General features: G+C 49.3%; 2 protein-coding genes across 3 annotated transcripts; one reads left to right on the top strand and one right to left on the bottom strand.

Annotated features, from left to right (window-relative positions):
* The first annotated feature begins 10,474 nt into the window (after positions 1-10,474).
* Positions 10,475-14,032, top strand: LOC122385233 (DNA-directed RNA polymerase I subunit RPA43-like). The gene is made up of 4 exons (XM_043373365.1): positions 10,475-11,085; positions 12,466-12,608; positions 13,013-13,208; positions 13,394-14,032. Exons 1-4 carry the CDS (start codon positions 10,853-10,855, stop codon positions 13,845-13,847), a joined length of 1,026 nt encoding a protein of 341 aa, XP_043229300.1. The 5' UTR covers positions 10,475-10,852; the 3' UTR covers positions 13,848-14,032.
* Positions 14,033-14,179: 147 nt separating this feature from the next.
* On the bottom strand, positions 14,180-27,728 carry LOC122385218 (protein cycle-like). 2 transcript variants are annotated; one of them, XM_043373345.1, is made up of 12 exons: positions 27,622-27,728; positions 25,869-25,951; positions 25,382-25,474; positions 24,405-25,024; positions 24,004-24,113; positions 23,616-23,737; positions 20,610-20,745; positions 20,225-20,349; positions 19,972-20,069; positions 19,660-19,739; positions 19,201-19,332; positions 14,180-17,684 (listed from the first exon to the last, which is right to left on the bottom strand). In XM_043373345.1, exons 2-12 carry the CDS (start codon positions 25,943-25,945, stop codon positions 17,367-17,369), a joined length of 1,911 nt encoding a protein of 636 aa, XP_043229280.1. In that variant the 5' UTR covers positions 25,946-25,951; positions 27,622-27,728; the 3' UTR covers positions 14,180-17,366. The 2 variants fall into 2 exon arrangements, with proteins under 2 accessions (XP_043229280.1, XP_043229286.1); XM_043373351.1 differs by having other exon boundaries at positions 19,210-19,332; positions 27,622-27,724.
* Positions 27,729-27,975: the final 247 nt, after the last annotated feature.

Genomic DNA, 27,975 nt, shown 5'->3' on the forward strand with positions numbered 1-27,975 from the left:
TGCTTTGTCACCTTCGAATGTTTCAACATTTAAGAGATGAACTTGTAGATAAAACGTGTGTAACAAAGACTGACGGATGATATCACCACGCGGGTGACATATCCGACACCGAAATCACGCACACAGCGCAACATTTCTTTCCGGCGAAATCGGTCTATCGCAACAGCTTCGGCTAGCTGACTAGGGCAGGGAGCTGCGACGGACTGATAGCTGCCATCACCTCCCTGTCCCCAAGCTGGAGCTGTCGGCTGCCTCCCTGGAGATGCCTGCAGTGTCCCTGAGGCCGTCGGCTTCGTCCCCGTGGAACCGTTACCGCCGGGACGCGTCTCAGAGTTGTTTGTAGACGGCCTGCGCGAGGGACGCCGGCGGCGGAAAACAGCGCGGTCGGCCGACCAGCCGTCTCGGCGAGGCGATAGGCCGCGACCGCAGGTAAACAGGCGGCGTTCAATGGTCCGCTGCGCCGCGCCGAGTCGACGACAGTCGCTCGGCTCTTGGTAGTGGTTGGCCGCCGAGTGCCGTGTGAGGGGCGGTCAGCGTTCGGCCGACCGTGGAGGGGAGGCCACCGGCGGAGACACCGCAGACCACACCAGACCACACTAGACCACATCAGACTAAACCGACAAACGGAACCAGCCAGAGAGATAGGATCGAGAAAAGTACACCGAGCCTGATACGAATAACGCAAACCAAGAACCAACAACTTCCGCCCCGAAGAACAGCTTGATCAATGTTTCTCACAAGACTACAAATGTGCTACCCCTGTCAGAGCTCGGAATATGGAGTGCCAGTCTGAGTGAAATCGCCTGTTACTGAACCCAGCAGCCTGTTCTGTAGCGTGTTCCAGCCAGCCCTTCCCTATTCTGTCGTTCTCACCGACCGACCAGCTGCTCTGGGCCAGGTGGGCAAGTGACGTCACTGTAGTTATTTACCGGCTGCATTATGGAGGGAGAGAGGCACATGGCCGGCCTTCCACCGGTGAACGGGGATGACGGCACGCAGGCCACCGATCGATACACAACTCGATGGAATTAATTACCTGCGGCACAGCATCGCCGGCGCGGCGCTATGGACGGAAATACGAGCAGTCGAGCACTTCCTCGTTACACGAATGTGGTGGGACGGAGCGGAGGGGAGATGGACAGAGAGATGGAGGGAGGGAAGGAGATGGGCAGAGGAACGGAGGGAGAGTGATGAACAGAGGGACGAAAGGCGACAGAGGTGGACAGACGTGGACAAAGCAGCACATCGGCTCTGCTGACAAAAGTTCACCGCGACCAAGTCACAGCAACCGGTGAGGACGCTTAGGCATACAGTTAGCATTTTTATTTTTTAAGGAATGAAAAACGTTATGAATTTCTGAAGCTTTTTCAGTCACGTAATAAGAAAAAAATCTAGTAAATATTTTACGCAACAACTTTGCTCTTCATTTGTCGTCTTGGAAAATACAGTGTCCCAAACGTGTAAAACCGGTTTTCAAGAGCTGCACACATCATCGAGTTAGGAAACATTTTTGTGTTTTGTCCTTACATGCGGGTATTACAACCGCTTAAACCACAGAAACACTTGCTTTCGTCCATGCTCTTGCAAGGGAATGTGCTTTTTGAGCAGGTGTTAAGGACCAATTAAGGCACCAATATCGGACAACACTTGATCCATTTCGCATATTTATTGGAGGCTTCCGGGTAATGATTCTAACTGCTTTCGTAGAAAACAGTGCAGTATCAGTCATCGATGGCTCACAAGCTGCAGTGTAGTGCTCTGGCTTCCGTCAGACTGCGGGAATCGGGAATTATATCCTCCACAGTCCACGTCAAACAGAATCGACTGTTCCATCACACCGGCTCTCACTCTGGCCTTCAAGCTCAGTGTGCGCCGTGCAGGGCGCGTCGTAACTAAGCGTGGAGCGTTTACCTCTGATGTTCGTCTGGCCCGGCCCGTCAGCCATTCTGGATTAGCTAAACCCACTCATTAGTGGAGCCGGGCTGCACGTGGCCGAGGGGAGACGTGCTGAGCGCCGCCGGCGGAGGCTGAGAGGAGCTGCACGGTTCACTCTGAACGCCCGGCACACCTGGCTGGAGTGGGCCGAGCGGACGGAGACGTGGACAGATAGCAGCGTGAGGCAGGGTAGGGGCGGGACGGGCAGACTTGCAACCGAGACAAACCCAAAAATACTTCACGGATTCTTTCAAAGTACCGAAGGTAGTTCCGAAGACAGAGGCACAGAAGAGATGAAAAGCTGTTCAATATTTTCATTTTACCTCTTGTGGTATATGACTAACTGGAATACTGAGGTCTGAGGGACGCCTTACCGCTAGGGGCGCGGCTTTGATGTTTTATGCCTGCTGCAGAGTGCACATTGCAAACTTCCAGAGCCAGCTGACTCTACCGTCACCGTCAGAGCCTCCACTCCACTGACGGAGCCTGCCTCTGGTGATGGACACCGGCGGAACGACCGGTATTTCCTGAGCCCTGCAGACTCCGCGGCGGGTGGAGACCGCCTGTACCATCCCGACACTGTGGAAGTCCGGACGCGCCAGCGTTGCCGGGCACACCCAGAAAATGTCCCGTCCTGGCTAACGAAGTGTCCATTTCCGGCATGGTCTACACTCTGTCTAACCTTATTGCCTGCCCGTCGTCCATCCACTGACCCAGCCCGTCCGTCCACCGTCCGTCCACTAGCGAGCCCGTCTCTCAACCGAGCCCCTCTGTCCACCGTCCGTCCACCGTCCGTCCACCGGAGAGTCCACGGGCGTCCGCCCGTCCCTCGACCTAGCGTCTCGCGGCGGGGCGCCGCCTTTGTTCGTCGCACCGCCGCCGGCTTTGTCTCGTTTCTCACGCACGCGGCGGACCCACCGCGGCCAGATTGCCGCCGGTGCGCCGCGGTTGTCGACATCAAGTCACTGGCCGCGCTGGGGTTCACACGTTTAATGGTGTAAAAATGATGGAGCAATTTAATATTAGCTAGGGTCGCGCACTGCTCTGCTCCGAAAAGGACCGGTCAAGTGGGGTTCTCCGCCCGTTGTACGAATAATCTGAGATGGGATCGAGCTTAGCTGGCTATTCCACATCTAAACGCCGTATCCGGTGCAGAAACTCGCCCTGGCAGCTGTGCAAAATCACACTGCAGCGGTCTGTGCACTTAGCTACACATTGTACAAAAATTACTAAATGAGAACGGTTACGCTGCACCGAAATTGGGGGAGTGAGTGTTTCTTTAAAGCCGGTATGAGTGGGACCGGATTTGGTCGACATTTTGGCGGCCGCCTGTGGCCATTTTCTGGCCGGGTCCAATCAGGCGGCGCACGAGAGGCCAATTCGCCGCGGTCGGCGCCGGCCCGATGGTCCGTATGCACGGCGCCGGGAAGGGCGGCCGGTGGTCGCCGCGGGTCGCCAGTCAAGGCTGCCGACGGCACGCTGGGAGAGCCTGCCCCGAATGGCTTCCTGTCAGTCAGCGCCGCGGCCGGCACGACAGCCGAGCGGCGGCACGGCTGACACGCCCCGGTCGACGGCGAGTGTCAGACGAATCATACCGCTAGAGACCATTAGTCCGCCGGGAGTGAGAGACTTCAACGCCCGTCAGTGCTATCTTTGAATCGTGATTCAACGCATCACAAGACGCTATCACGCGAGTTTAATTGGCCGCCTCTGTTTCATGACTCATGGTGCTCAGAAGCCGCTCGACATTGAACAGTAGGATACCTAGCACTGGTTTTCTTAGAAGTCCGGACAGCCTCGCCATTTCAGCGTGGAAACCGGACGTGCATCAAACATTCTCTGAAATATTACCCAGCTATAACTTCTCATTCACATCCCACAGCAATGATTTATAACTGCCGACGGCCATTCGGGGAACTCGTTGGAAAATATATCTGGGCTGGAGTCGCAGTTAATGGCATCAATTAAAATGAGCGACATCGATGATGAGCCCGTTCCCATGTCAAACGGCCAGGACAAGGCCAGCTCGCGGGAAGTTTCCCCAGACGATCAACACCGAACATGACCTTCGTTAAGGACAACACAACACCGTCTCAGCTCACAAGTGGTCTTTGTCCAAGACTTATCAAACCCCACACCGTATGATTAACATGTTCGTCTCCACATAACGTGAGATACTGTAGGCATTCTTTCATCAATGATGGTAGGATAGTAGGCATAAATGTAATGAGCAGGAATGCTTTCGCCGCCCATGATCCATACCTCGACACCTCAACTATTCAACTGACACAAGGAACGAATGATAGCTCTTTCCAGGCAATGTTTCAATCCTTCGATCCCTCCCTTTCTCTCCCTCTCCCTCGACCCCCCCCCCCCCCCTCTGCTCAACCCCACCCTCTCCCTGACAGCGCACTCACCGCCCGTAGTACGATAGTGCTATCAGCAGCGGCAGCGCGGACCGCGGGGAGACTCACCGGTCTGGACGGCCGCGTCCCTCCCCTGTCCCCAGCACCTCCTCTCCTCACCTGTACGGAGCTCCTGAGCCGGCCGGCCGGCCCGACCACCGACCGCACCGGACCGCATCTCGACACGGAGGGTGTCACCAGTCACAGACACCACCAGTCTCCGATCACCAGTTCACCACTCACTCACAGAGTCACCAGTCAACCTCTCCGCACAGGGCGGCGTGGGCGCTGCGCTCCGCACCACGGTCGCTCCCCGCACCGTTCGGGACGCTCCCACCGACTGGCTGGGCGGCTGGCGGCGGCAGCGGCGGCGGCGGCGGTCTGGGCGCACGCACCTCGGGGCCACGCCGCCGCGCTGCCGCCCAGCCGGAGCGGACGGCCGGGCCGGGCCCGGCGCGTTCCGGGGCTGAGGAATGTGCTGGCCGGCAGGGTCGCCGCTCACCTGGCCAGTGGGGAGGGGAGGGAGAGTGGGAGGGGAGGGCAGAGGGGCAGGGGTGGGGAGGTGTGAAAGAGCCGGACAGGAGGAAGGTAAGAATAATGGTATACTGGAGGAGATGAGTGGTAACACACAACAAATGTGAATAAAGGAATGGCGAAGGCAAAGGAGAGCGAAAAATCCAAGCAGTTTGTACAAATAATGCAATATTTTTAATGTACAACAAAAAACACCTGTCATCAGACGTGTTTAGCGAGGGACAAACGCCGCGGAGCGTCCCTCCTCCCCCTCCCCTCAGCATGACCATAAATAGACGACACTCCGAAAGGATCAATGCCGGAGCGACCAAGAAACCTCCACACTTACTATACAGTATGATAATAGGGGGACAGAGATCAGACAGGAGAGCCTGACGCTCCAGAGCAGAGTTTAACGGAGACGACGAGGCTGTAGAAGGGCATCTTATAAAACAGGACTTTCTTCACATCCGTTTAGAATCTCTGTTGAACTTGAAATAGTTAACTTAACCCGCGCCCCGTTGGGCTCTGCCGAGCAAAGCGCCCTGTTGGGGGGGGGGGGGGAATTTGGCCCCCGCTAAGATCTCGAGAACCACGCAACCTAGCGACAAGCGGCAAACGGTGTTGATCCCTATCAGTGAACTACCTTGTGACCCAATTTTATTGACCTAGGTCAAACCGATGACGTCACAGGTCACGTCAAAGGTCGAATTTTCACCGTTTACAGGCATTTCAAGAAATGCGTTGTAAAATCGAGTAAAATGCATTTCATTGAAAATCATCGATGAGGAAATGTTCTTCAAACACATATTTCGCTATTTGAGGTCACTGATACCAGGTCAGGTCACAGAGGTCAGGTCACTGACGGTCACATTATGAATTTTTCATGTGATGCATGTATTATGGTCCATTTTATATGTCAAATACGATTATGTGGGTCAGGCAGCCTTTGGGGTCAGTTAAGATTATGTTCTGGTGAAGGTCAGGTCAAGGTCAGGTCAAGGGCAGGTCAAATTAGGTCAAATTTCAAAGTTGATATTTTTGCATAAAATGGGTATCGATTCGATGCAGCTCGTCACGGGGAGTTCAATGGTGGTCTTTGTTTTGCCCTACGTGGTCTAGAATCACTAAAAATTGAGTTAAAAAATTGACGTCATCATTTTTGAGCAGTTTTTTTTCGCTATAACTTGGCCAAAAACGAGGTATTGATCTGAAATTTGGGATAATATAAAGAAGAGAGCAGGGACTATCACATACATTCCGTTATTTTTCGAAATTCGGAAATACTTTTTTTGATTTTTTTGAGTTTTTCTTAAAAAAATCAATTTTTTGAATTTTTGAGGGTCAAAAACCCAAAATTTTGAAAAACCGAGATAGCAGTTTTGTAGCGCCGCTTTTTGTCTACTAGACCATATCGACACCTTTTTTTAAACCCCACATTTGTTCTCCGGCGAATTTCAGACAAGTTGGTTAGAGACCTTCAAAAAAAGGTACAATCACTTGATTTTTCTCAAGTTTGTCTGTCTTGGCAGATAAAGCAATACCAGAACAAGCCTACGAACACACATATTTGATTAGGATCGGACGATTGGACACTTTTAAAAGGAGATCTTTCGTGCCTCCCGGAAATTCACGGGAGAGCAGATGTGGGGTTTAAAAAAAAGGTGTCGATATAAAGAACTTTGAAATTGCTTGGTAACTGTATGTAGATTCGGTGAGCGTTTCAAGATTGCATGTTTTTTGCTCATTTTTGCTCGAGCATGACCTCAGTTTGACCTCAATAACTCCTGACCTAAGGTGACCTAAGACTTGAAATTTGGTGTGAAGGTGTCAAATTGATGCCCGGGAAGGTGCTGAAAAATTTGGCCGCGCTGCACGCCGCTGTTTTCTTGCTATTCAGGAAAAAAACACAGGGGGGGGCAAATTGCCCCCCCCCCAACGGGGCGAGGGTTAAAAAGAAAAATGCGTTCTTGCCTTTATGGAAGAGTAATTTAACAGGATATAAATTATAAATTGACATCAAATGCAGTGGGATGGCGCTCGAGCAGCCAGACTCGGAGCTGTCAGTTTGTATACGTTAATGTTGCCCAAATGGTTGAGAGGGTGTTTGACTATGTGGGTGTGGACGGATGTCCCCAAACTCTGATAGTCATTTTTAACGGCTTTCGGGCGTTATTTACAGAGATTGTACTCAAAGTTTCAAGCCAAAAAATAAATCAAACAAATAGTACGGTCGCCAGATCACTCGCTCAAGGGCTAGTCCACCCATTCACTGACTGATCCAGGGGTAGGGGCATACAGACTACAGCGTCATGCTTCTCCCTTCCCCAAGCATTACTCGTAGTCGTAAGTCGGACGGACTGGCCTGTTTTCTCCTAAAACAATATTGATAAGCCGAGATGGGCCCCTCACCGCACCGCCCCACTTATCAACCTTTGGTAACAGTCAATCATCGGCTATGGTTAGTTGATCTCTTCCAAGCCCTCCTACCACCAAAGAAATGACTGGACCTATAGGGCCTAGGGGTCTGAAAGTGGTGACCCTACCTGGTATGGCAGCACCGTGCTATCTGCTTCACGGGAATGGGATCGCGCTGATAAGGCGTGAGAAATGACAAACAAAGCGACGCCCAGTCGAGGTAAGAGGTCAACTTGGCTCCGGAACAGGATCCTGGAGTATAACGACGTCTTACTCGACATTCTTACAAGAACGCACGAATGAGGCATGGGGGCATGCCATAGGGGAAGCCGGGGGAAGCCCGGGCGCGGGGGAAGCCCGGCCACCCCGTTTCCGGCTAAATTATTCACAATAAAATGCTCAACTGTTTGTCCTTTCAGCGTGGCAGCTAAGGTAACGCCAGCAAAAAAGTTAAGGCTAACAAAAATTGCATATTGTTAAAGTTATAGAGCAAAAATGATATTTTAAGGGTTTTTAGCTAAAAAGTAAGATATGTTGCACTGTTAATGTTATAACATACAGTCCTAATATTTATACGAATGTTATATAAGGACCGTTTAAGAGTTTGTAGTGAGGGGTGACGAGGCAGGCTTTCTTAAGTATGACATTTTTTCGAACATCGCTGTTCTAAAATAAAAATTAACACATTGGGGTAACCCCGGGCGAGTGGCCAAGCTTACCCCCAACCGAGAGCAATGCCACTAAACCACTGCTTTCCATGAGATAAAAGGTACTGAGCAGGTTTGGTTTACACCTAGATCAAAGATAAATTTCGAAAATAAACATGTTATCATAGACAAACCCAGTCATGTCACTTAAGGTCAACTAGGGTCAAACTACGTTTTTGCAGATAACGCGACAGACAATGAAGCTAGAGCTGCAAAAATGGTGTCGTTGTGTTCTTCTTCATCAGCCGAGTCGAATGATATGCAATATGATGCATTAAGGTAAAAAGAAAAATAAATTTTAAGGAATTTTGAAATACACATTTTTTGTCAATTTTGCATCACGATTTTCATCGACCTATACTGTATATGTGGTAGACGCTAGCTAAAATACCAGTAGTGACATAAACTCTAAGATGTCCAGAGCTAATCAGTACCTTAATGTTTCACTTTCCGTTAATATTTGGAAGACACATAATGGCTTCATCAACTCGTTGTAAAGCGCTGGGGAGGTGGCCGGCGTTACCCCTATGCCGGGCTTACCCCAGAAAAATCAACACTTTTTTAAAACTCGATTTTCTCAAACTTATACTTATTTCACGAAACCGAATTTTTGGGACGACACGACCAATGAACTTAGCTAGCTAACAGGATATCAACATTTTATACAGCACGTATGGTATGTAATAAAAATGAAAAAGAGCTTACTATGCCGGGCTTCCCCCGGCTTCCCCTATCTGACACAGTTTTTAATTAGACTTAATCAGACTTATGTGCATGGAAGAAATGAGCAACTGACAAAAAAAAATGTATTTAATATTTATGTTTATCTGTAATGAAAGATCATAATGAGGTGTAGGTAAAAAACTATAAATTGGGAATCCAAGGGATCCAATGTGCCCCCCCCCCGTCCCAAATCGTTCCGCCGCCCAGGGGGGCGACACGGCTATTCGCGCAATGTATTCATTTATGGGCCGCGCGGGGCCTCGCGATGACGCGGCTGGAGGCAACTGCTCAGCGCGCTAGGATACTTCTGGCGGGGCCAGGCGCTGAACGGTGTGCACTGTGCAATGAATGGGTTATGGTCGGGCAGACAGAGATGAGGTAGGTATTGAATTTGAATTGACATCAGCAATCGGGTGGGGAAGGAGAACGTTTCTAATCGAGCTTGGGATGGGGAAAGCCGAAAATATCACGATCGGCTCATAGCTCCGACAGGGCCGGGTGCCGTACCATGTGTAGTATATTTAGGCGGGCAGACACAGATGAGTTATTGGATTTAAATTCACCTTACCATCGTTTTCTGGTGGGGTTTGAAGACTTTTTATTAGTCAAGCTCGGAGTGGGGCAGCCCACTGGCGGATCCAGGGGAAGGTATTTGGAGCAAATGTCTTCCCCCACAACCAGGGCAGCGCCCGAAATCGCTTTTCGAGAATAAAAGAATCAACTTTTCTGAGGAAATGTTGGTTAATCACACTGCACAGCAGTGCGCAAGGAATCGAAATCCGAGTTTTTTTTAAAATTAATTCCGAGAAACCTTTTTGGGGTAAGCCCCCGCAGTGTCCAAGACCGCTTCCTGGATCCGCCAGTTGTGAATAAGTCACGGTCGATACCGAGCTTCGGCGGGACCAGGCGCTGTATACGTTGTTCTTTCAATGAAGAGGTGGACAGACACCTAGCCTCACATCCTACTGCTATGCCCGTGCTTCTGTGGGTGAAGCACTAAAGCATCACGGAATCCCACAGGACCTGCGAGTCGACGAGGTGGCCGCTTTGGCCGCCGGGTACTGCAGCTCCCTGGAGTTGCCTGGGACCGATGGCAAAACAACAGCTCCGGCGGTGCCCCTATGGGCCGTAGTAATTAGTGAATTCAGAATTCCCGTAATGTAGAGATCATATCTTCAATAATCTCCATTACCATTTTATATTCCTTAACAGTATGACAGACCAATTATGCTTGCCTACGTTCAGGCATTACCACTGATGGTCATACGCCCAACACAACATGTGTTGTTTGTCAAACAACAATCGACGACGGGATCCCTTATCATCATCTCTTAAGCCATCGGTTGTCGATTCACCCACCCCGTTTCCCTAAAAATAGACGGTCAGATTCGGCCTGGGTCCTTACGACCCCTTTAGACTCGCCAGAGACGGGATCGGATCGCCGTTATTGCACCCGTCTTAGTGTCTTTAATACTATGACAGCTTCGACCACGGACGTCGGACGGGTGATCGTTCCACGAATGTACCTACGCACCATCCAGGCCTAGGATGCATCGAGGTTTAAAAGAATGCAGTCTGTAGATCAATCAACATAACAGTGGTGGTATGCAACCACATTAAAATATCTCCCCGGCTCCCGCAACGTTCCAACGCCCCTCCGTTATGCATTCGCCTTGTGTGTCCGCCGAGCCGGCTTGCCTCCAATGACGTCATCGGCCGGCCGGCGGCGTTCAAGGTCAAACGGCTGGTGTCCTTACCTGGAGTTCTATAGCCTTGCCGCCGCCTATGTTTTCAACTGTTATAGTGCTGTACTGTGCCTTTACGAATTTCAATCGTGCTTTTATTTCCCTGAGAAACAGTGTAGGGTAGACCGGGTAGACTAAGCAGCGTTGGACACGAAACAAGTATTATAGCGTAGTCAAATGGTCTGCGTTTTAGTGGTTTTAACCAAGGGGCATATATGGCGCAGTTCATTCGTTTATGAACCGCACAGAAACATGTGGGAAGCTGTGTGTTTGTTGGGATCGTGATCGCGTGAACTCAGGAAATGTTCCATTATTATCGGTTATGACATCTCGTTCTTTGTGATTACTGAAACAAATTCTGCTTTTATCTATTTGCTATTGCTTTATCGATTGGGACCATAGAAACATGAGCTTTGATCGTCAAAACACAGCAAAAGTGCCGAAGATTGAGACAGTCCCGTGCCCGGTCAACAATGAAAGTAATATCCCTTTTCTTCGTGAACTGGCTGGCAAAAAGGGCACATTTATTGAGAAGATTACTGATACAATGCACATTGGACTGCTGCCAAGCATGCTGGGAAAACTGAGATCAGGAATTGCTGACAACTTAAACAGCATGCTTCCGAAATATGTTCCTCAGTAAGTATGTTATGCATTTGATTGGACAATTATCAGTTAATTCACTTGAATGTAAATGTGCATTCAACTCAAATCATAACTAATAATAAGGCATTGAGTGAAGATAGTATTTTGTGGTAACCTTTATCGTCAACGTCATGTAATCGCAGTGTTCTAAAATTGGATATTGGTTGGGTGTGCTGATGAAGAAAAAAATCCTAACATGAGAAAAAAGGGAGTAAATAACTGAAGTATTTTTGCAAAATGGTGTAAATGCCAATTTTTATGCCAACTGATAAACCAGGATTGCATGTCAGGATCTTGACAGGGTGTGAAACAAAAGGATGCGGGTGCATCAACTGTCAAGTGACATGTAAACTGGCTGTTGGGAATACATGAAACTTTTTTCAGAGATAAAGTGAAGTCGGTCATTTATAGTTTAGGGATGAAAATATTATCCCCATTAGGTGTAATTTGCCACCAAAAAGTCTGAAAAATGGAACACTGTGTAATTGAGTGATAAATGAGTGTGTGCTCACCTTTGTGCCAGGAAAATGGTGTTGTGTGTGAAAACCCACTGCTCTTGTCAAGTGATGATAATTGTACATATATAGGTAGGATTCTGAATAGCCTGGCTCTGGTCAAAAGTGGAATGATTAATTGCAATTTTTATTAGTAGGAATTAAATCAAAGCATGTGTGGTCAAATCATGAAGTTTTTCACGTAATATTGGGCTTTAAAAAAAATATTTATTGCCACCTCATTGAAGCATTTCTTTGAACCTCTTTTATTTTTGAAAATAAAGTTGCAATTTGTAATGTCAATCATGACTGGGTACCAAAACTCAAAAATTAAATACAAAATTTGATCCAAAACTATTCATGTGGCCAGTCACTAGAGGATATGACATACATCATTACTAAAACCTGAACAGTTGTGCTAGTTTTCCCTGGATCTTTCCTTTGACCACTAAAAACATTAATAATTTGGTAGGTATTTAAATGTTGTAAATTACTCACTGGCCTTGTCGCTGTTCTCAGATAGGCAATCAGTGAAATTATTGGTGTGGTTGGAGTTGTGAGCTGTGGAGGTGGTGGGTGTGAGTAGAGGAGGGAGGTTTGTAGTACTTTCAAGCTAAGAAGGCCACCATTCCTGTGGAAAGGGCTAGATATAGATAGTACATGACCTGGAACAGTTGACCCATGGACTGAAGATTTTTATCCATGGTAATTGTAACCAGATTTGAATGCATATTGCATACCTATTTTAATAATTGACCCAAATCCCCATGATTTTCCCCTTCCAGGCAGCTTTTGTGCATCTATGATCAGGGGACTTTGAAGAATGATTGCAAGAATCTTCAGCATGTACACCAACTGAGACTTGACCATATGTTCGCAGGCTGAATGGCATTATGGTTGGATATGAGAACCTGGCCATGCTGGGGAGCAAAGGCCACATGATCCCCGGCTACCACCACATCCACATCAACATCCGCGCAGAGTTCTACGTCTTCAAGCCGGTGATCGGCGGAACACTCACCGGTGAGAGCCGCAGTCCGACGCCGCTCGAGCGACGGTCTGGGGAGAGACGATCGACCGACACTTAGGTCATTGCTTCACAAAGCTTGCCCATGTTGTGAGCTATTGTCATCGACCCCAGACGATGTTTATCTGGAATAGGAGCTCCAGTCAATTATTTTGATTCACCCACAGGCCGCTCTCCTTCATGAGAATATCTGCAAAATATATAATTACGAGTACAGCGCCTGATGCTGCATAACTGCTGAATGTCAACTGAACTGTGAACCTCAGATAAAAAGTCCTCTGTAAACTTACGTCAATGCACGTCTCACAATTTTGTAAAAGCAATAATCACCGTTTATATGGAGTAGCTGCGTGTGTTGATCTGTCCCGTCCTGCTGACATCTCGACCGCATTTGTTGCAGGAACGGTTCTGAAAAAGTCCAGCTCTAGTGTCACCTGCCTGACCAACAAGGTCTTCACCGTGTTCGTGGTCCTGCCCGCGCACATTAAGCGCTCACTACATAAGATACAAATCCACGACGAGATATCATTCACGATCGAGAAGATCGACCTCCTCTCACAGATACCGTTCGTCAAGGGCATTCTGAATGATGACAGGCAAGTTGTATTCAATACACATGCTGATTTCCACCGTACTCGTGATGCGTAAAACGTACCAAAAAATTGTCAAAATACGAAATATTAAGTCTAGTGTCGTATTGTCGAACCGCCCTGGCCTGTTCACGGAAGCCACCGCCTGGTGCCGCCATCTGTTCCGCTGACCCTCCCCTTTCTCCCGACAGTTTGTCGTCGGGTAGCTCTTCGCACGTGCGGTTCGATTCGGAGTCGGCCGAGCCCGACTCTGGCCTGTCGTCGATCGAGGACGGCTCTTTGGGTCGCAGTCCGGCCGAGTCTGCCGAAACGCCACACAGCCGCAAGCACAAGAAGCGCCGCCGTGACCGCGAGGAGGCCGAGGGCGAGGAGCCACCGGTGGCGGAGGAGCCAGCGCCAGCGGAGGAGGAGCCAGCGCGGAGAAAATCGAAGAAACGGCGGCGGGAGGATGATGACCAGGTGAATGGGGAGGAGGCGTCCCCGCGGAAGGCGAAGAAGCGCCACCGGAGCGAGTCGGAACCAGAACCTGCGGTAGAGGAGCTCTATCTGGCCGACCCGGTACCGCCCACCAGCAGCCTCAAAAAGAAAAAGAAGAGGAGGGAGCAAGCCGACCTCAACGGCAGCATCAGTGGAATGTTGCGGTAACGGCCGGTGCTGTTACAGTGTTTTTCAAATGTGGGGGATCAGTGCCTTGCTATGTGTTTAGAACGTGTATGGAACCGGGAAGGGGACTTGTTTCGATGCTGTTGCTGCCACACGTGTTGGTTCCGGTGTGGCGAGAACGGAACGACAAATCAGAGATATTGCAATACAAAGTTGTTCGTGTCGCAGTTAAGGTTTTAAAAACTGTGATGAGCTTTGTGAGGGCTGTGATGAGCTGAGTGTAAGTGAATCTCCGGCTTTGAAAGTGTTTCCTTGTACGAACGAGGTCGACGGTTCAGTCCGCTACCGCAGCGCCACCAACCAAACACAGCCGCTCTCTGCACACAGCATGGCACGTATATTGGCCTCCCGACCACAGCTCACACCCTACCGGCAAGTGTCGTGCCGCGCTCCAGTCCCCTCCCCCAGGTCAGGTCACCAGGTCAGCGACTGCTCCGGAGACAGGTCAGATTATCCGGAGAGGACCCGGACGGCCGGATAACGGTACGCAGCATCGAACCCGACAAGGCAATCTTATGGATAGTCTGTGCGGTATTGGATAGTTTGGTATGAAGGTGTATGTGTCGGTATCAGAGGCGCGAGGAGGTGGAGTCCACAACGACCAGCTTGAAATAATTGAACGGAGGCGCCAGATCATCAAAAAGGCGGAAACAGTGGCGAAACTGGAGTGGAAACTGAAGGCTGGATTATAACGGTAGTTGCTGAAAAGGACAAGAATAGAAACAGCCTGACCATGACTCATTCGAGACAGACGTCACAAATGTACATCGACAGGGCACTCGGGGAAACGAGCAGCTGGATGCGACATTGGGGACGTTTAGAAGGAGTGGTGGCCGGAGCAGCGGGAGGGGTGATAAGTGGGACCAGGGAAAGTGAGCGATCGAGAGGGATAACGTAGGGAACAGACGACAGGAAAGACCAATGCTTACTTGGTGCGCCGGACTTGGGTCTTGGCCAGGACGTCGGAGTCGACACTGCCTCCCGGACTCCCTGGATCTGACAAGTCGGAGCTGAAGGAGAGGAAGTTGAAGCACCAGGTCGGTCCGGTAGCTGGTGGATGAAAAAGATGACAGGAAATCAGCATACTAAGAAGAGCATCCGGATCAGAGGAGCCCACCCACCCGTGGAAACTGGTGAGCACGCGCGGGGGCGCCGAACGCGCACCCGTCCCGGCAGGCGCGCAGACATCAACCAAATGCGACAAAATATTGCACACTCCACTGACCATGGCTAGCTCAAAATGCGCACATGAACAGCCAACAGCGACCGGTACGATTAACATGGCGTGTGTACGACACAGACAGACATACATACATTGCACGGTGGCCGCCCCGCCAGCATCAACGCAGAGTACATGGACATCGATCGGATGATAACAAGATAAAATATACGTCGCGCTGTGTCACTGCCGCGCGGCCCCGCTGCGGGAGTAGAACCCTCTGTGGCGTGCCCACGACTCTCACAGTCGGCTCGGCGCTCGCCACCGGCAGGTACGTTGGTATAGACACCCCGGCCACTCGTCCGCGCATTTCCCCAGCTGCCCGACACCGGTCGGCGCTACCCCGCGTCACCCTCCCCACACTGGATTGATCTGTTTACAAACAACAGAGGCTGTACGGACCCGCGGAGACAGTCTCTTGTCACTGCCACAGCAGTCCCCACAGTAACGATTCGCTTCACCTAGCTACCACCGCAAGTCTATCTATTGAGTCAGCTCTGCGAGTCCGGCGGTGCTCCCTCGAACGCAAAGCCGTCCCAGCCGATTTGATATAGCTTGTGACGAGTGTTACACCCATCTCTGAAAGGGTGTTCAATAACACCCGTCTACGAATGTATTAGGGAGGTCCACATGTCTTACCCCGTCTCGGAACCCGTCTGAAGAGACACAGCGCGTCCCTTCCGAAACTCCGGAGGGGAACTCCTAGTCAGGCTGCTATCCGAGCAGACCCGCGTCAAAGTTCCGGTGGCAATGCCCTCCGACCCGCACCGAGGCCTGCCAGTCTGAGCTCAGCCCGCGAACCTGGGAAGATTGACTTTCTGAGCACGGAGCGATCACATGTGGCGTTTTCCCAGCTGCCGGCAAAAATAGAATCTGGTTGGTTGCCCGACGACTGGCTGAGGTGCTCCGATGAGCCGGATTTGTCCGTGAGGACGGACCACTGGGACCCCTACGCGGAACTGCCGCCCGAGGCCCTGGCCACCGCGGACACTGCACTACAATGAAAGCGCGAGCACCCGCCCGAGTTTGAACTACAGACTACGTACCGCCCCAGCTGAGCAATGGCATCGGGCCCCGGCCCTGCGATCACGCCGTTCCAGTAGAGGACCGGGCGAAACGGCCGGCGAATCCTACCGTATCACTTCCTCAAAATGATGGACTAATAATGACCAGTCCATGTCTATCGAATGGCGACACCCTTCCCACGAATAGCCGAAACGGTGCCGACAGGTATAAAGTATCTTATGTTTCACATACGATTGACGACGCTAGAGTCGATTGCCTATGACCATGTGTGGTACAGATACATATAGCACGTTCTCCCCATATACTCGATTTGTTTTACGGAATATCTAAACCTGTTTGCAACTTGGCGGCGAAATGGACAAAGAAGAAAAGTTGACTAAAATGGCAGCACAATAAAAGGCTGCTTAATTAGAAGACCGAATAATTGAAGCGAAGTATGTATGCGTCCCGCATATGGATAAGCAGTAACAAATATGCACTGCAATATCTCAATAAATATTTGATTCCTCAATTTTCAAAAGGACGATATATTTATTATTTAATCCCGTAAAAACTGCTATGCAGCATCCTGTAGCAAATTGGATTTCAATTTAGTATCGGGTTCACTGCGTCTTTGTTTTGGCAATCCGACCAAACTAGAGTAACTCACCACGAGGTGAGGTATTAGTAATACCTCACCTCGTGGTGTAATACCGTATTACACCCCCTAAAAGCTGCTCAATAAATACTCTGATCATGATTGGACTGACGACACCATCCCCCGAATGCCACCATACATCACTACACGGACCTAAACCATAACCTATACGCTCCCACTAACCAGACCGGGCGCTATCCTCCAGTCACTGCGCACAGAATCACACCGTTAGCACACGACGCATGCCTATCGAAAGACAACAATACCGTCCCGGGCCCTGCTGGCAATAACCCAGGACTGCGAGGAACGCCAGATGAGGTCATCAGCCGCACCCTCTGACCACGAGCTCATAATAATAATCTGCGCGTGCGGCTGCACTACCGGCGACCGACGGACGGGCCATTTGATTGTCGTTTGCCGCCTGAGAGTGATTGAGTGTAACTCCAGAGTGCCGGTCCTGACCTCACGGCGAACTGCGGTGACTCGCGGGCAGGTAACGTCACGTGGTAACGACGTCACAATGCAACAGCTAGCGCGCTCACCGCCGGGGCGGATGGGCCGCTGTGGACTGACCCTCTGTCTCCAGAGCAGCTCGGTCGACCGACACCCTCCACTCCGTCTAGGGCAGCGGCCACGGCAGTCCGGTGAAGTCGACCGGTCCGCCGAGACCGGCGTCCGCCTCCAGCAGGGACATGATCACCGCCATGGCTGCCTCGTCCTCCTGTGCGTCGGCGGCCGCCGGGCTCTGCGCCGCCTCGCCAGGGCCCGGCAGCCCGTTCCGGCCGTGCAGCGCCGGCGGCAGCGGCTGCGGCGGCGGCGGGGGCGGGGCAGGCCGGCCGGCCGGCGACACGCCTCCGCCGGCGCCCTCCTCCGAGGCGGGGTCGCGGTCCTGCATCACCTCCGTCAGCAGCTGCTGGCTGCTCAGCAGCTCGTCGTCCTGCCGGCGCACGGACAGTGAGGTCAGGCGGGGTCACAGCGGTCAGACATCGCTGGCTCAGTACAACTCAACAGAGAAAAATGTCACATTGTGATGTCAGCAACAGACATGGGCACGGATCCCAGACAACCATTCACGGAAATCGAGATGGCCATTAGATTGACGGTCTTCAAACATGAAAGTATGGTGGAAAATATGGCTAATAAAAGCCTCTCAATGAACCAACTGTTTTGCACTCCTTCAAAGATAACAGTTTTGAGAAACTCCCTCAAGATCCATCTCGGATCCATGATTCGTGATCATGGATCCGAGATGGATCTTGAGGGAGTTTCTCAAAACTGTAAACTCTGAGGGAATGCAAAATAGTTGGTTCGTTGAGAGGCATCTATGTTGCAAAGTTTTCCCCAAAGGCTGCTACCGGCACCGCCCCGCCCCACAAAAATTTTCTGGGATACCGGCATGCTACCACGCCCCAAGCAAAAAACCGCCAAATTACCGGCATACTAAAAAAACCTGCATTCTTGATTCTAGCTTACCTCTGCAAGAGATGCCACATTTTGGCAGTTTCAGTACTCCTTGACATTGTGTTTTTTGGTGTTTTGATTCTGCCTTTTCCCCTAGGGAATGTTGTCATGAACATTTATTTATTTTATTGTGCTATACGTATTACCTACCATTAGACTTACTAGTTTATCGTGCTTTTGCAACATGAATGAGTATTCATCCTTTTATAGACCACAGTAGATTCTTGACCATTCTAATTATAACCAAGCCTGTGAATTGTGTGAAATGCTGAGGTCCATGTGTTACCCCTACACTTAGCAATGGAACATCTACCACAAAATGTATCTTGCAGTGGCTAATATTGCTGTTTCTACAATTTGAGAGCCTCTTAGTGTCCAAAGTTTGAATCATTTGCTGATAATTTTTTTTGCACAAAATCAAAAATACCGGCATGCTACCGGCAAGGCATGCCAGATACCACGAATAAACCTGCGGTAGTGAAAAATTACCGGCATGCCGGTAGTGCGATAGGGAAATTTTGCAACTCTAGTTTTCCACCATAATTCCACGCTTAAAGACCACTAATCTAGTGGTCATATTGATTTTCGTGTTTGGTCGTCTGGGATCCGTGCCCATGTCTGGTCAGCAAACTGTTAAAGAAAAGCAATGACCAACTGCTGCTGAAGTATATGCATAAAACACTGAACTAATTGCTATGCACTTACAAAAAAAAAAAAACAGGAATGAGCCGTACGTAAAAGCACTAAATCGGAAGCACACAGGAAGTTACTTTGGCTTACACCACGATGGTCACAACAGTTAAAGCGAAATCCAGATTGGTACGATTAGCATAGCAATGAGATGCAAATCAAAGATGTGCTACGGCGGAGTATGCAGGAAGTTACCAAGCAAAAATATAAGTTAGATACAGAGTGCAAAACTTAAGCACGATGCTTATATAAGCACCAGAATCTATAAACTAAGTGGAAAAGAAGAAAAGTGCGAGCCAGACCCGGCTTACGGTGTCGAAGAGCGTCGAACCCGAGTTGGAGTTTTCCCTGATGTTCTCCAGCAGCGTCTCGACGTTCGAGGCGGGGCTGGCGGAGGTCAGGGAGGGAGACGGCCGCCGACTACTGTCCAGCACCTGGCAAAGAGAAGACGTATGGTTAGAACAGAGAGAGGGACGGAGGAAGAGAGGAGAAACAGGAAAGGAGGAAAGACATCCGATTTGCAGCCTGTCCCGTGACAATTCCACCGTATCAATAGAAAGAAGGGAATGGGCACCAGAAGGACTAACAATTGAAAAAGGCATTCATAAAGAGCCGACATTCTTCTGCTAAAGTTCCCTAAAGCTGTTATCAAACCGTGTCAGCAGATCTCAAAGGTTCGTTCGAGTCACTATTGTCATATATAGCACGGTCCGTCGGCACGAATTGCTATTCGACAACACGCCACTGACATCAAACCGTACCTCGTCCGCGATCCGCCGTCCGATCTTGCTCGCGCTAATGCTGTCAAACTTGTAAGCCGTCTCCCCCGATATTGAGCCACCTGAAAACGCAACAGGAAGCACGCGACGTCAAAATAAAATATGCATAAATTCTAAATTAAAGTGTAGATTCCCGAACACAAAGCACATGAACAAATTGCATTGCCAACATGATTCACTCACCCAGCGGTAGCATTACGATTCACGAATCACGTCAGCTGCATGGAACGTCACTTCCTCCTCCCGTACTTTAAACCCATGACGCGAGCAGCTAAGTTTGACTGCGTCACGAACCTGTCTCGGAGCCGTCCAGGTTTAGAGGGGAGAATCCGCGCAGCAGATCGTCCTGGACGGGGTCCCGTGAGCTGCGGGAGCCGCCCGGCCGAGACGGACTGCGGACAGGGTCAGACCAGGTCAGGTCAGAGCGATAGGCAGGAGCAAACATGTGAGCCATGAACATTCGTTAGATGTCGGACCCTCGCATCAATAATTGTGGCATAAGTCGGAAGCATTGCAAGATGATTGTAGAAACGCACGCGTCGCTTACCTCGGGTTCATGATTTGATTTGATGCTGAAATATACTCCAGCTCCTTCGTCCACGGGTTTTTGAACGCTTTCCACTTTGTCCGGACTGTGACGAAGGAGTTGTTCTTCACTCGAAACTTGTATACCTATAAACAACACAGATCATTATTTCTTATTTCGTTTCAATATGCGGCAAAGCAGTGGACTACAGAGAATGCCATCGCAACAGTTTGAAAGATAGAGTACTTCTATGCACGGTACGCAGGTGCATCACCGTGATATGAAGTGTTTTTACAGGCCTCTTCAATGACCCGGCATGTGATGCTTTCAGATCCCGTGTACCTGCTCTGCTGCTCTTGTAGTGTGACCCCTCTGACCTTCAGTGACCCTCCCCCCCAGCACTGACCTGCGTCTCGTCGGCCGGCGACTGCAGGCAGTGGCGGTGCGTTTTGGCTATACGAGCGATGTCGTCCGGATGACACAGCTCGTATATACTGGTACCGACCAGTTCGTGGGGCAGGTATCCCAGTGCCAGGGTCACCCTGAGAGAGTTAGAGAGGTAGGTAAGCTCCGGGAGAGAGAGAGAGAGAGAGAGAGAGAGAGAGAGAGAGAGAGAGAGAGAGAGAGAGAAAGAGAGAAAGAGAGAAAGAGAGAAAGAAAGAGAGAAAGAGAGAGAGAGAGAGAGAGAGAGAGAGAGAGAGAGAGAGATACGAGGGTAGAGTGAGGGAGGCGGCCGACGACCGATGTCACAAAGTATTATGTGTCAGCCAGTCAGTGTCGCCTTCAAGGCGGAGAAGGTGTCTATTTTAGTCATCTGTTGCTTCCGCTTACTCCAACCAGTCACATCGACTGCGCCACTTTGTCAGGAATGTAGCCAATGACGTGCAGGCAGACTCCTCTACGGGGCTTACAGAAGAAGGAATGACATCACACGCCTATTGGCTTAGCATGTAAGCTAATTACGGGTGAGTTACTCTCAAAACGGGTTCGCATTACGTTCTAGCCTAGAGCTTCGTCGTGTTGCTCGCCAAAGCTCGCGTTATTGAGTATATAGTCTAGTCAGCATTGATGGTCGTTGCCATATTGTCTGCTTAGTCGCGACGTGACGTGATGATCAACAACTGATGACGTCAAACAGTTGGTAATTCATTGCAGAGTGACTCTCGCTGAATCAGACCCCAGTGATGAAAGTGATCTTCTCCTTTATCAAAGCGCACACAGAAATCAGAATGTTGTCGTATCTGGTAACTAATGGGATGTGCACTGTGAGTGTGCATCGCTCTCGCGACATCAAACAAACGTTAGTCTCTAGTTTCCAGAGGAAATGAAGACAGATCGTACCTTCGGAAATATCAGCTAATGAAAGGATGACTTAATATGCGGATCAGGTTGTCCTTCCCACAGCCAGAGCTGATGACAGTCGCAGTAGTGAACATTCTCCAGATGAATTATCTCGGGAAGGATAAATGATAACAATAACAAGTCAAATGTATATTTAGACACATAAAGCTTTCGGTACGAAAATACCTTGATCACTGTGTTACAGAAATGAGGACAGAAAAAACACAGTGTACATTTCTGTAACACAGAGATCAAGGTATTTCCGTACCGAAAGCTTTGTGTGTCTAAATATACATTTGACTTGTTATTGTTATCATTACGGAGCGAGCGAAGCGAGCGTAGTCTTTCCTTACATTAACGGAAATTTCTGAGTATGAGCGGCCGGCCGGCCGGCCGGCCGGCCGTGCGGACGCTTTTGCGAGGCTTATATCTCAGCAACCACTTGACCGATTTACACGGGGTAATTTTTGTAGGGTAGCTTCATTCCTTCTACCAAGTATTGGACTATTCCCGATGCATGTGGGTGACCCCTTATGCACGTGCCACGCGCAAAACGAAGAGGTGTCAGTTTTGTAATTGTTCCAATATCTCGGTAACTACTTGGCCGATTGCGCTGAAAGTTGGCATGTAGGTAGGCACTCACTAGGCAATGCATATCCATGTGCCAGAGTTGGGTTGCTGTTGCACGTGCGCACGTGCAGGGGTCGTTTCCAGATCTCGAGAACGGCTGGACCGATGGCGCTCAAATTTGGTACACGGTTAGGGACCAGTTAGTAGGGTGCCGTGCACAAGTCAGTTGGGACCCATTCTGCACGTGCGCACGTGCAGGGTGCCGCTTCCAGATCTCGCGAACGGCTGGGCCGATTGTGCTCAAATTTGGCACATCGCTAGAGACCGGTTAGTAGGGTGCCGTGCACAAGTCAGTTGGAGGTACCCCCTCAAAATTTCGCACGTGCAAGGCTCACCCTCTCGCTCGCTCCGTTAGTCGCCCCAAAAGGCGCTATACTGGTTTATTACGGAGCGAGCGAAGCGAGCGTAGTCTTTCCTTAACTAACGGAAACTAACGGATTAACGGAAATTTCTGAGTATGATCGGCCGGCCGGCCGGCCGTGCGGACGCTTTTGCGAGGCTTATATCTCAGCAACCACTTGACCGATTTACATGCGGTAATTTTTGTAGGGTAGCTTCATTCCTTCTACCAAGTATTGGACTATTCCCGATGCATGTGGGTGACCCCTTATGCACGTGCCACGTGCAAAACGAAGAGGTGTCAGTTTTGTAATTGTTGCAATATCTCGGTAACTTCTTGGCCGATTGCGCTGAAAATTGGCATGTAGGTAGCCATCCCACTAGGCACTGCATATCCATGTGCCAGAGTTGGGGTGCTGCTGCACGTGCGCACGTGCAAGGGTCGTTTCCAGATCTCGAGAATGGCCGGACCGATGGCGCTCAAATTTGGTACACGGTCAGGGACCAGTTAGTAGTGTGCCGTGCGCAAGTCAGTTGGGACCCATTTTGCACGTGCACACGTGCAGGGTGCCGCTCCCAGATCTCGAGAACGGCTGGGCCGATTGTGCTCAAATTTGGCACATCGCTAGAAACCGGTCAGTAGGGTGCCGTGCACAAGGCAGTTGGAGGTACCCCCTCGAAATTTCGCACGTGCAAGACTCACCCCCTCGCTCGCTCCGTTAGTCGCCCCAAAAGGCGCTATACTGGTCCTAACTGTCGTGGATAATTTATATCTCGGTAAGGCTGGTTGAGGAAAAGACTATGGTACATACTACATAGCGTGCAAAGCACACCTCGCTTCTCTCATTGGAATGCACGATATATTTTACGCTCCCTACTCGCAGCGCTTCGGACTGCGAGGTGGGAACGAAACATATACCATGCATTCCAAAGGGTTGAGCGAGACGCAATTTACACGCGTGAGAGCTGTGCTTCAGCCTAATGACCTACGAAACTCCTACACTAAAGTCGAAAAGATAGAAATGTTTGAATATACCATCGATCTCTAGCCGACACCTCTCTGCCATGTCCCCGAACCCACACCGAATATCTGTGAGCTCACCTCTGGTCGGCGTAGAGGAACTTTCCGTCGGTGGTGTGCCGCGAGAAGAACTCGAGCGGCCGCGTGTTGGCGGCGTCAAACGGTGCTGTCACCATCTGAGAGTACAGCCGGCCGATGGCCACCTGACGGTGCAGAATGCATAGGTAGTGCCATGCCATGGTATGGTAGACCTATGGCACAGGATCAAACGGAAGGGTAAGACCTGCCTGGGCACCTGGACGCTGCCGGGACACGCCATTCGGTTGTTTACTACCGCAGCCATGAAACAAAAAGCGAATAATTGGCGTGCACTGCTGTCACGAATATAGGCATACTTCAGCGCAGACACTCGTGCTGTTTGCGTCCATGAATCATAAATGAGCAATATGTCCAAGCCGCCCCGACTCACCAGGCAGGAGAGGTTGCAGCCCTCTTCATCTGGCTCCTTCTCCACGTCTCCCGAGGAGGGCACCCACGCCTTTAGGTACCCGGCGCAGTGCACGATCTTGAACCGCTTGTCTGGCGGAGCAAAAAAAAAGTTAGAAAAAAAAAACTCTTGAAGCTATATCAAAACATATTGCTACCCATCCTCTGTGCACTTTTTCAGATGAACTGAACTCCCGAGTTGGTTTCCTCATTTCAACTGAAACCGTAAAGGCAAAACGAAATTAACGGTTAACCCAAGCCATAAAACCTCGTCAAGGCGGCTGAGTGTTGGTCAGTGAGTCCTCCCGGTGACCACTGCCACCCCTCTACCCGACCCTGTGCCACTCTACGACCGTTCCACTTCCAGCCCGACGATCGTCTCACCTCCGGCAGCTGAGAATCGCCGCTGTCGCCGCTGCCCGGACGCCGCGTCCGACTCATCCATGGCAGCCGCACCGCCGCCTCCCTGCCCGCACTTCATCCGACAGAAGAACGACCGCATCGAGCCGGGACACAGGCTGTTGGACTCGCTGGAAACACTGGTAGGAATCGGCAGTAGCGTCTTGGAGTCGATTAGCTGACTGCGGGCCGTCAGGTCGGACGAGGCCAGCTGTTCTTTAACCTTGCCAACATCGCGCGGGTGAAGGATGTCGAACAGACTCTGGCCGATTAAGTCGTCCTGCGTGTAGTCTAGCACATTCTCCACAGACTTTGAGACGTAGAGTACCCGTCCGCGGTCGCAGCCGACCACGAACACAAACCCGTCGGCGGCCTGCAGTATCAGGCTCTTCATGTCTTGGTCGGTGACGAAGGCGGGCTTGCACTGGCCCTCGACTGCCGACGGCGTGGAGTTACGCAGCATCTTCATGTGCTGCACCGTCATCCGCAGCACGGTCAGCTTGTCCAGCTTCCTCGACTGGCACATGGGGATCAGCTGAGAGAGCTCCGAGATGTAGCAGTTCATCTTGTCACGGCGACGCTTCTCAATCTCGCTGTGGTTTTGTCTGTGGCACAAAGGTGTTTGGAGTGTGAACGGAAATTGCGACGGAATTTTTCTATTATAGTAGTACGTTGTATCACATGTGAACAACCGAAGATCTATCCAAAAAATCACAAAGTTAAGTTATTTGGGAATCTAGCACCACATCGCCCGACTTTTTCCTTGCATGGACAAGCAAAAAAAAACATGCCTCATTCATCATTTTCGAGATAATGTAACCACAAACGATATCAAACGCCATATCATAGGCAATAAGAAATTGAACAATAACCCTCAGGGATCACTCAGTGCACCGCAGACACTACGTGAGCTCCGTCAGCCTCCAGCACCGCCCAACTGAGTAAGAAGCATGGCTGCCTACTTTTTCGACGAGCTGCCTCCGGAGTCGGAGGACACGCGCGAGTACTTGCTGCTGCTGCCGATCGAGAGGTTGTCGTCGTCATCGTCACTCTCTCTGCGGATACAGACGGCATTGGGTCAGACACGTCATCCCTGACGGGCCAACATCAGGTCAGAAAAGACATCGTTAACGGTTTTACATCGGGTCACACGCGATATCACTAAAGTCGCCAGCAGAATAGGTACGCAGAAGAAAATTGAAAACTCGTAAGTCGTAGGTACTACGTAGGATCTGCAGGGAGTGCGTACGAAGTAAACCATCCAAACAGGAACGTTTTCAGCAACGTGCTAGCACATGCCTGACCGGATTTACGGTAGATCAACGATTACGATAGTTTTGATAGTTTCTCCTAAAATGTACGTTTAAGGCAAGGCTGCAGGCTGAACAAAGCAAAGCAGCTATAAGTCAAAGCTTCAACACATCGAGCAGCATTCATCAGTGAACAAACCTGCTGAATAGATGATGATCTTCTAGTTTCCTTTTGGTGCCAGATCGGTCCGATGAATTTGACCCGTTTTCACTCATCTCGATCTGTGAAGAATTACCATCAAAATCAGCTGCATCCCTAGAGCATGGGTGGATATCAGTAGTAGGTATCCCTGCCAGCGTGTCAAAACTGTATTAGGGCAGATTTAGGATACCAACATTTTATAAAATGGCAACATTTGAATGATTGGTTGGCAGGGAAAGTTAATAATTGAGCATGTGAAGTGTAAACTTTCGCTTTAAAATTAATGCTTTTTAACATATCTGAGGAGATCTTATCAACGCCATTGGCATTTAGCACACTACCTACATATTCTGTTGGCCTTTTCTGCACTGTATTCATTTGTTGTTGAGCTTTTCTGTGAAAAGCTACAAACTTTGTGCATACATGCATGTTATACCTAATGGAAGATACTAAGTTCCAGCATTCTAAGCTCTGCAAACCACAAGTGAAGATTCTCTTGGCTGGCACATCTAGGATCCAAGGTTCCTGTCTTTCCTATTCTTTTGTGCCATCTCCTTTTCTTGACACTCAGACTCAAAACTAAACCAGGTGATTCAGCCAGGTGAGCTAACAAAATGTCACATATTTATATGACTGCAGTACAAAACAAATGTCAATGAAATATGGGCCCAAAACTTTTGCTTTCCTGCTTTCTAAATTTTGTATTGAACATAGCTAATCTGAAATAAGTGAAGCATTGCATTCATTTAAGGTACTTTCACTTCACACTTCTCACCAAGCTTTAAATCTTGAATATGGCCTTCTTATACTGATATTTAGCTAATAATGGTCTCAGCAATACACAGCACCACAGGATTCCTAGTATATCCCTCATATTTCCACCTCATTTATTGCTGGAAAAATTAGGAAAGCAGTTAGGTACCCATCAACCACCTAAATCATGTGAATCATTGATCAATTAAGAACATTGAAATGAAAAATGGTATGATCTGGATAGTTGAGTTCAGTTTTAATAATAAATATTACCAGCTGCAAATTTTTAAGCACACAAATGTATTCATGCACAACATCAGCAGTAACATGAAAAAGAAGCTGCAAATATGTTAATTGTAAAATACCAGCAATCCTGACACTTTCAGTAGGCATCGGCAAAGCTGGCAGAAACTGCACGGTAGGTTGGAGGCGGTACCTATTAGGTTTTAGGTTGGTACATTGAAGGTTGATAGATTCTGGTTGGTATGCAGTAGCTTAATAGCAGGCAGGTTTTAGGTTTATAGGTTGGCAGTTAGAAGGTGTAAGCAAGGTAAGGTAAGGTTAGTTTGGGCCAGATATCGCAACGCCAATGCCAGCTTTCCTGGTACCATATTTTCAATGTAACTGAATACTTAAATGAATGGTTGGTGAAATTTGTGAGAACTTAACTTAATGAGTTATGACTCAGGCCTGAAGATAATAGACCACTGGAAATTTTACTTTGGTAAGGCTGGCCTAGTCCTTTTTGGAATATTTCCAGCACATGTGCAAGGGGAGTAGCCTTGAAAACATCACAAAAATACAACAAAACATGAGTTATCTTGCAATAACTGAACAGAAAGAAGCCTTTAATCAGCCAGTGAAGGTGGGGATGCACCAAGGATGAGGATGCACGAAGTCGGCACACAGTATGCGTCAGTTCTCAGCGTTAGTTTCCAATAAAAAAATCATAATCGATCGAGAAATAAACAGACTATGAGCTTTCCTATATCCTTACTCAAATGAAATCCCAATAATGTTAAACTGAAGAAAGTCCAGAAAATGAAAAATATCCCTTTTATGTAGGGTTACAACACATTACAATGTTATTTTATTTACTTATTTATTTTTGCATCGAAATATTCAAGGAAGTAGTATTCAACTTGCATTCATGTACTAAACCTGGGTTTGTTACGACATTAGAGTTTGTGATTATCATTGGATTGGATACTTTAAAAATTTAATATTACAAAAAGTTTGCTTGATTTTTTAGAATATGAAGATAGAATTATAATGAAATTCACTAAGTTGATCAAATTTTATCATTAATTTTGTATCTTGCAGCAACAGCTTTATTCACACTGCAAAACAG

The sequence above is a fragment of the Amphibalanus amphitrite genome, unplaced genomic scaffold, assembly GCF_019059575.1.
Source record: "Amphibalanus amphitrite isolate SeventyFive unplaced genomic scaffold, NRLGWU_Aamphi_draft 000015F_arrow, whole genome shotgun sequence".
Taxonomy (NCBI): domain Eukaryota; kingdom Metazoa; phylum Arthropoda; class Thecostraca; order Balanomorpha; family Balanidae; genus Amphibalanus; species Amphibalanus amphitrite.

Coding starts and splice junctions, on each gene's coding strand:
- LOC122385233 (XM_043373365.1), top strand. CDS start 10,853: ATGAGCTTTGATCGTCAAAACACAGCAAAAGTGCCGAAGATTGAGACA. Junction 11,086..12,465: donor CTTCCGAAATATGTTCCTCA/GTAAGTATGTTA, acceptor ATATGTTCGCAG/GCTGAATGGCATTATGGTTG. Junction 13,209..13,393: donor GGCATTCTGAATGATGACAG/GCAAGTTGTATT, acceptor TTCTCCCGACAG/TTTGTCGTCGGGTAGCTCTT.
- LOC122385218 (XM_043373345.1), bottom strand. CDS start 25,945: ATGAGTGAAAACGGGTCAAATTCATCGGACCGATCTGGCACCAAAAGG. Junction 20,070..20,224: donor AATCAAATCATGAACCCGAG/GTAAGCGACGCG, acceptor CCCTGTCCGCAG/TCCGTCTCGGCCGGGCGGCT. Junction 19,740..19,971: donor CCTGGACGGCTCCGAGACAG/GTTCGTGACGCA, acceptor TTGCGTTTTCAG/GTGGCTCAATATCGGGGGAG.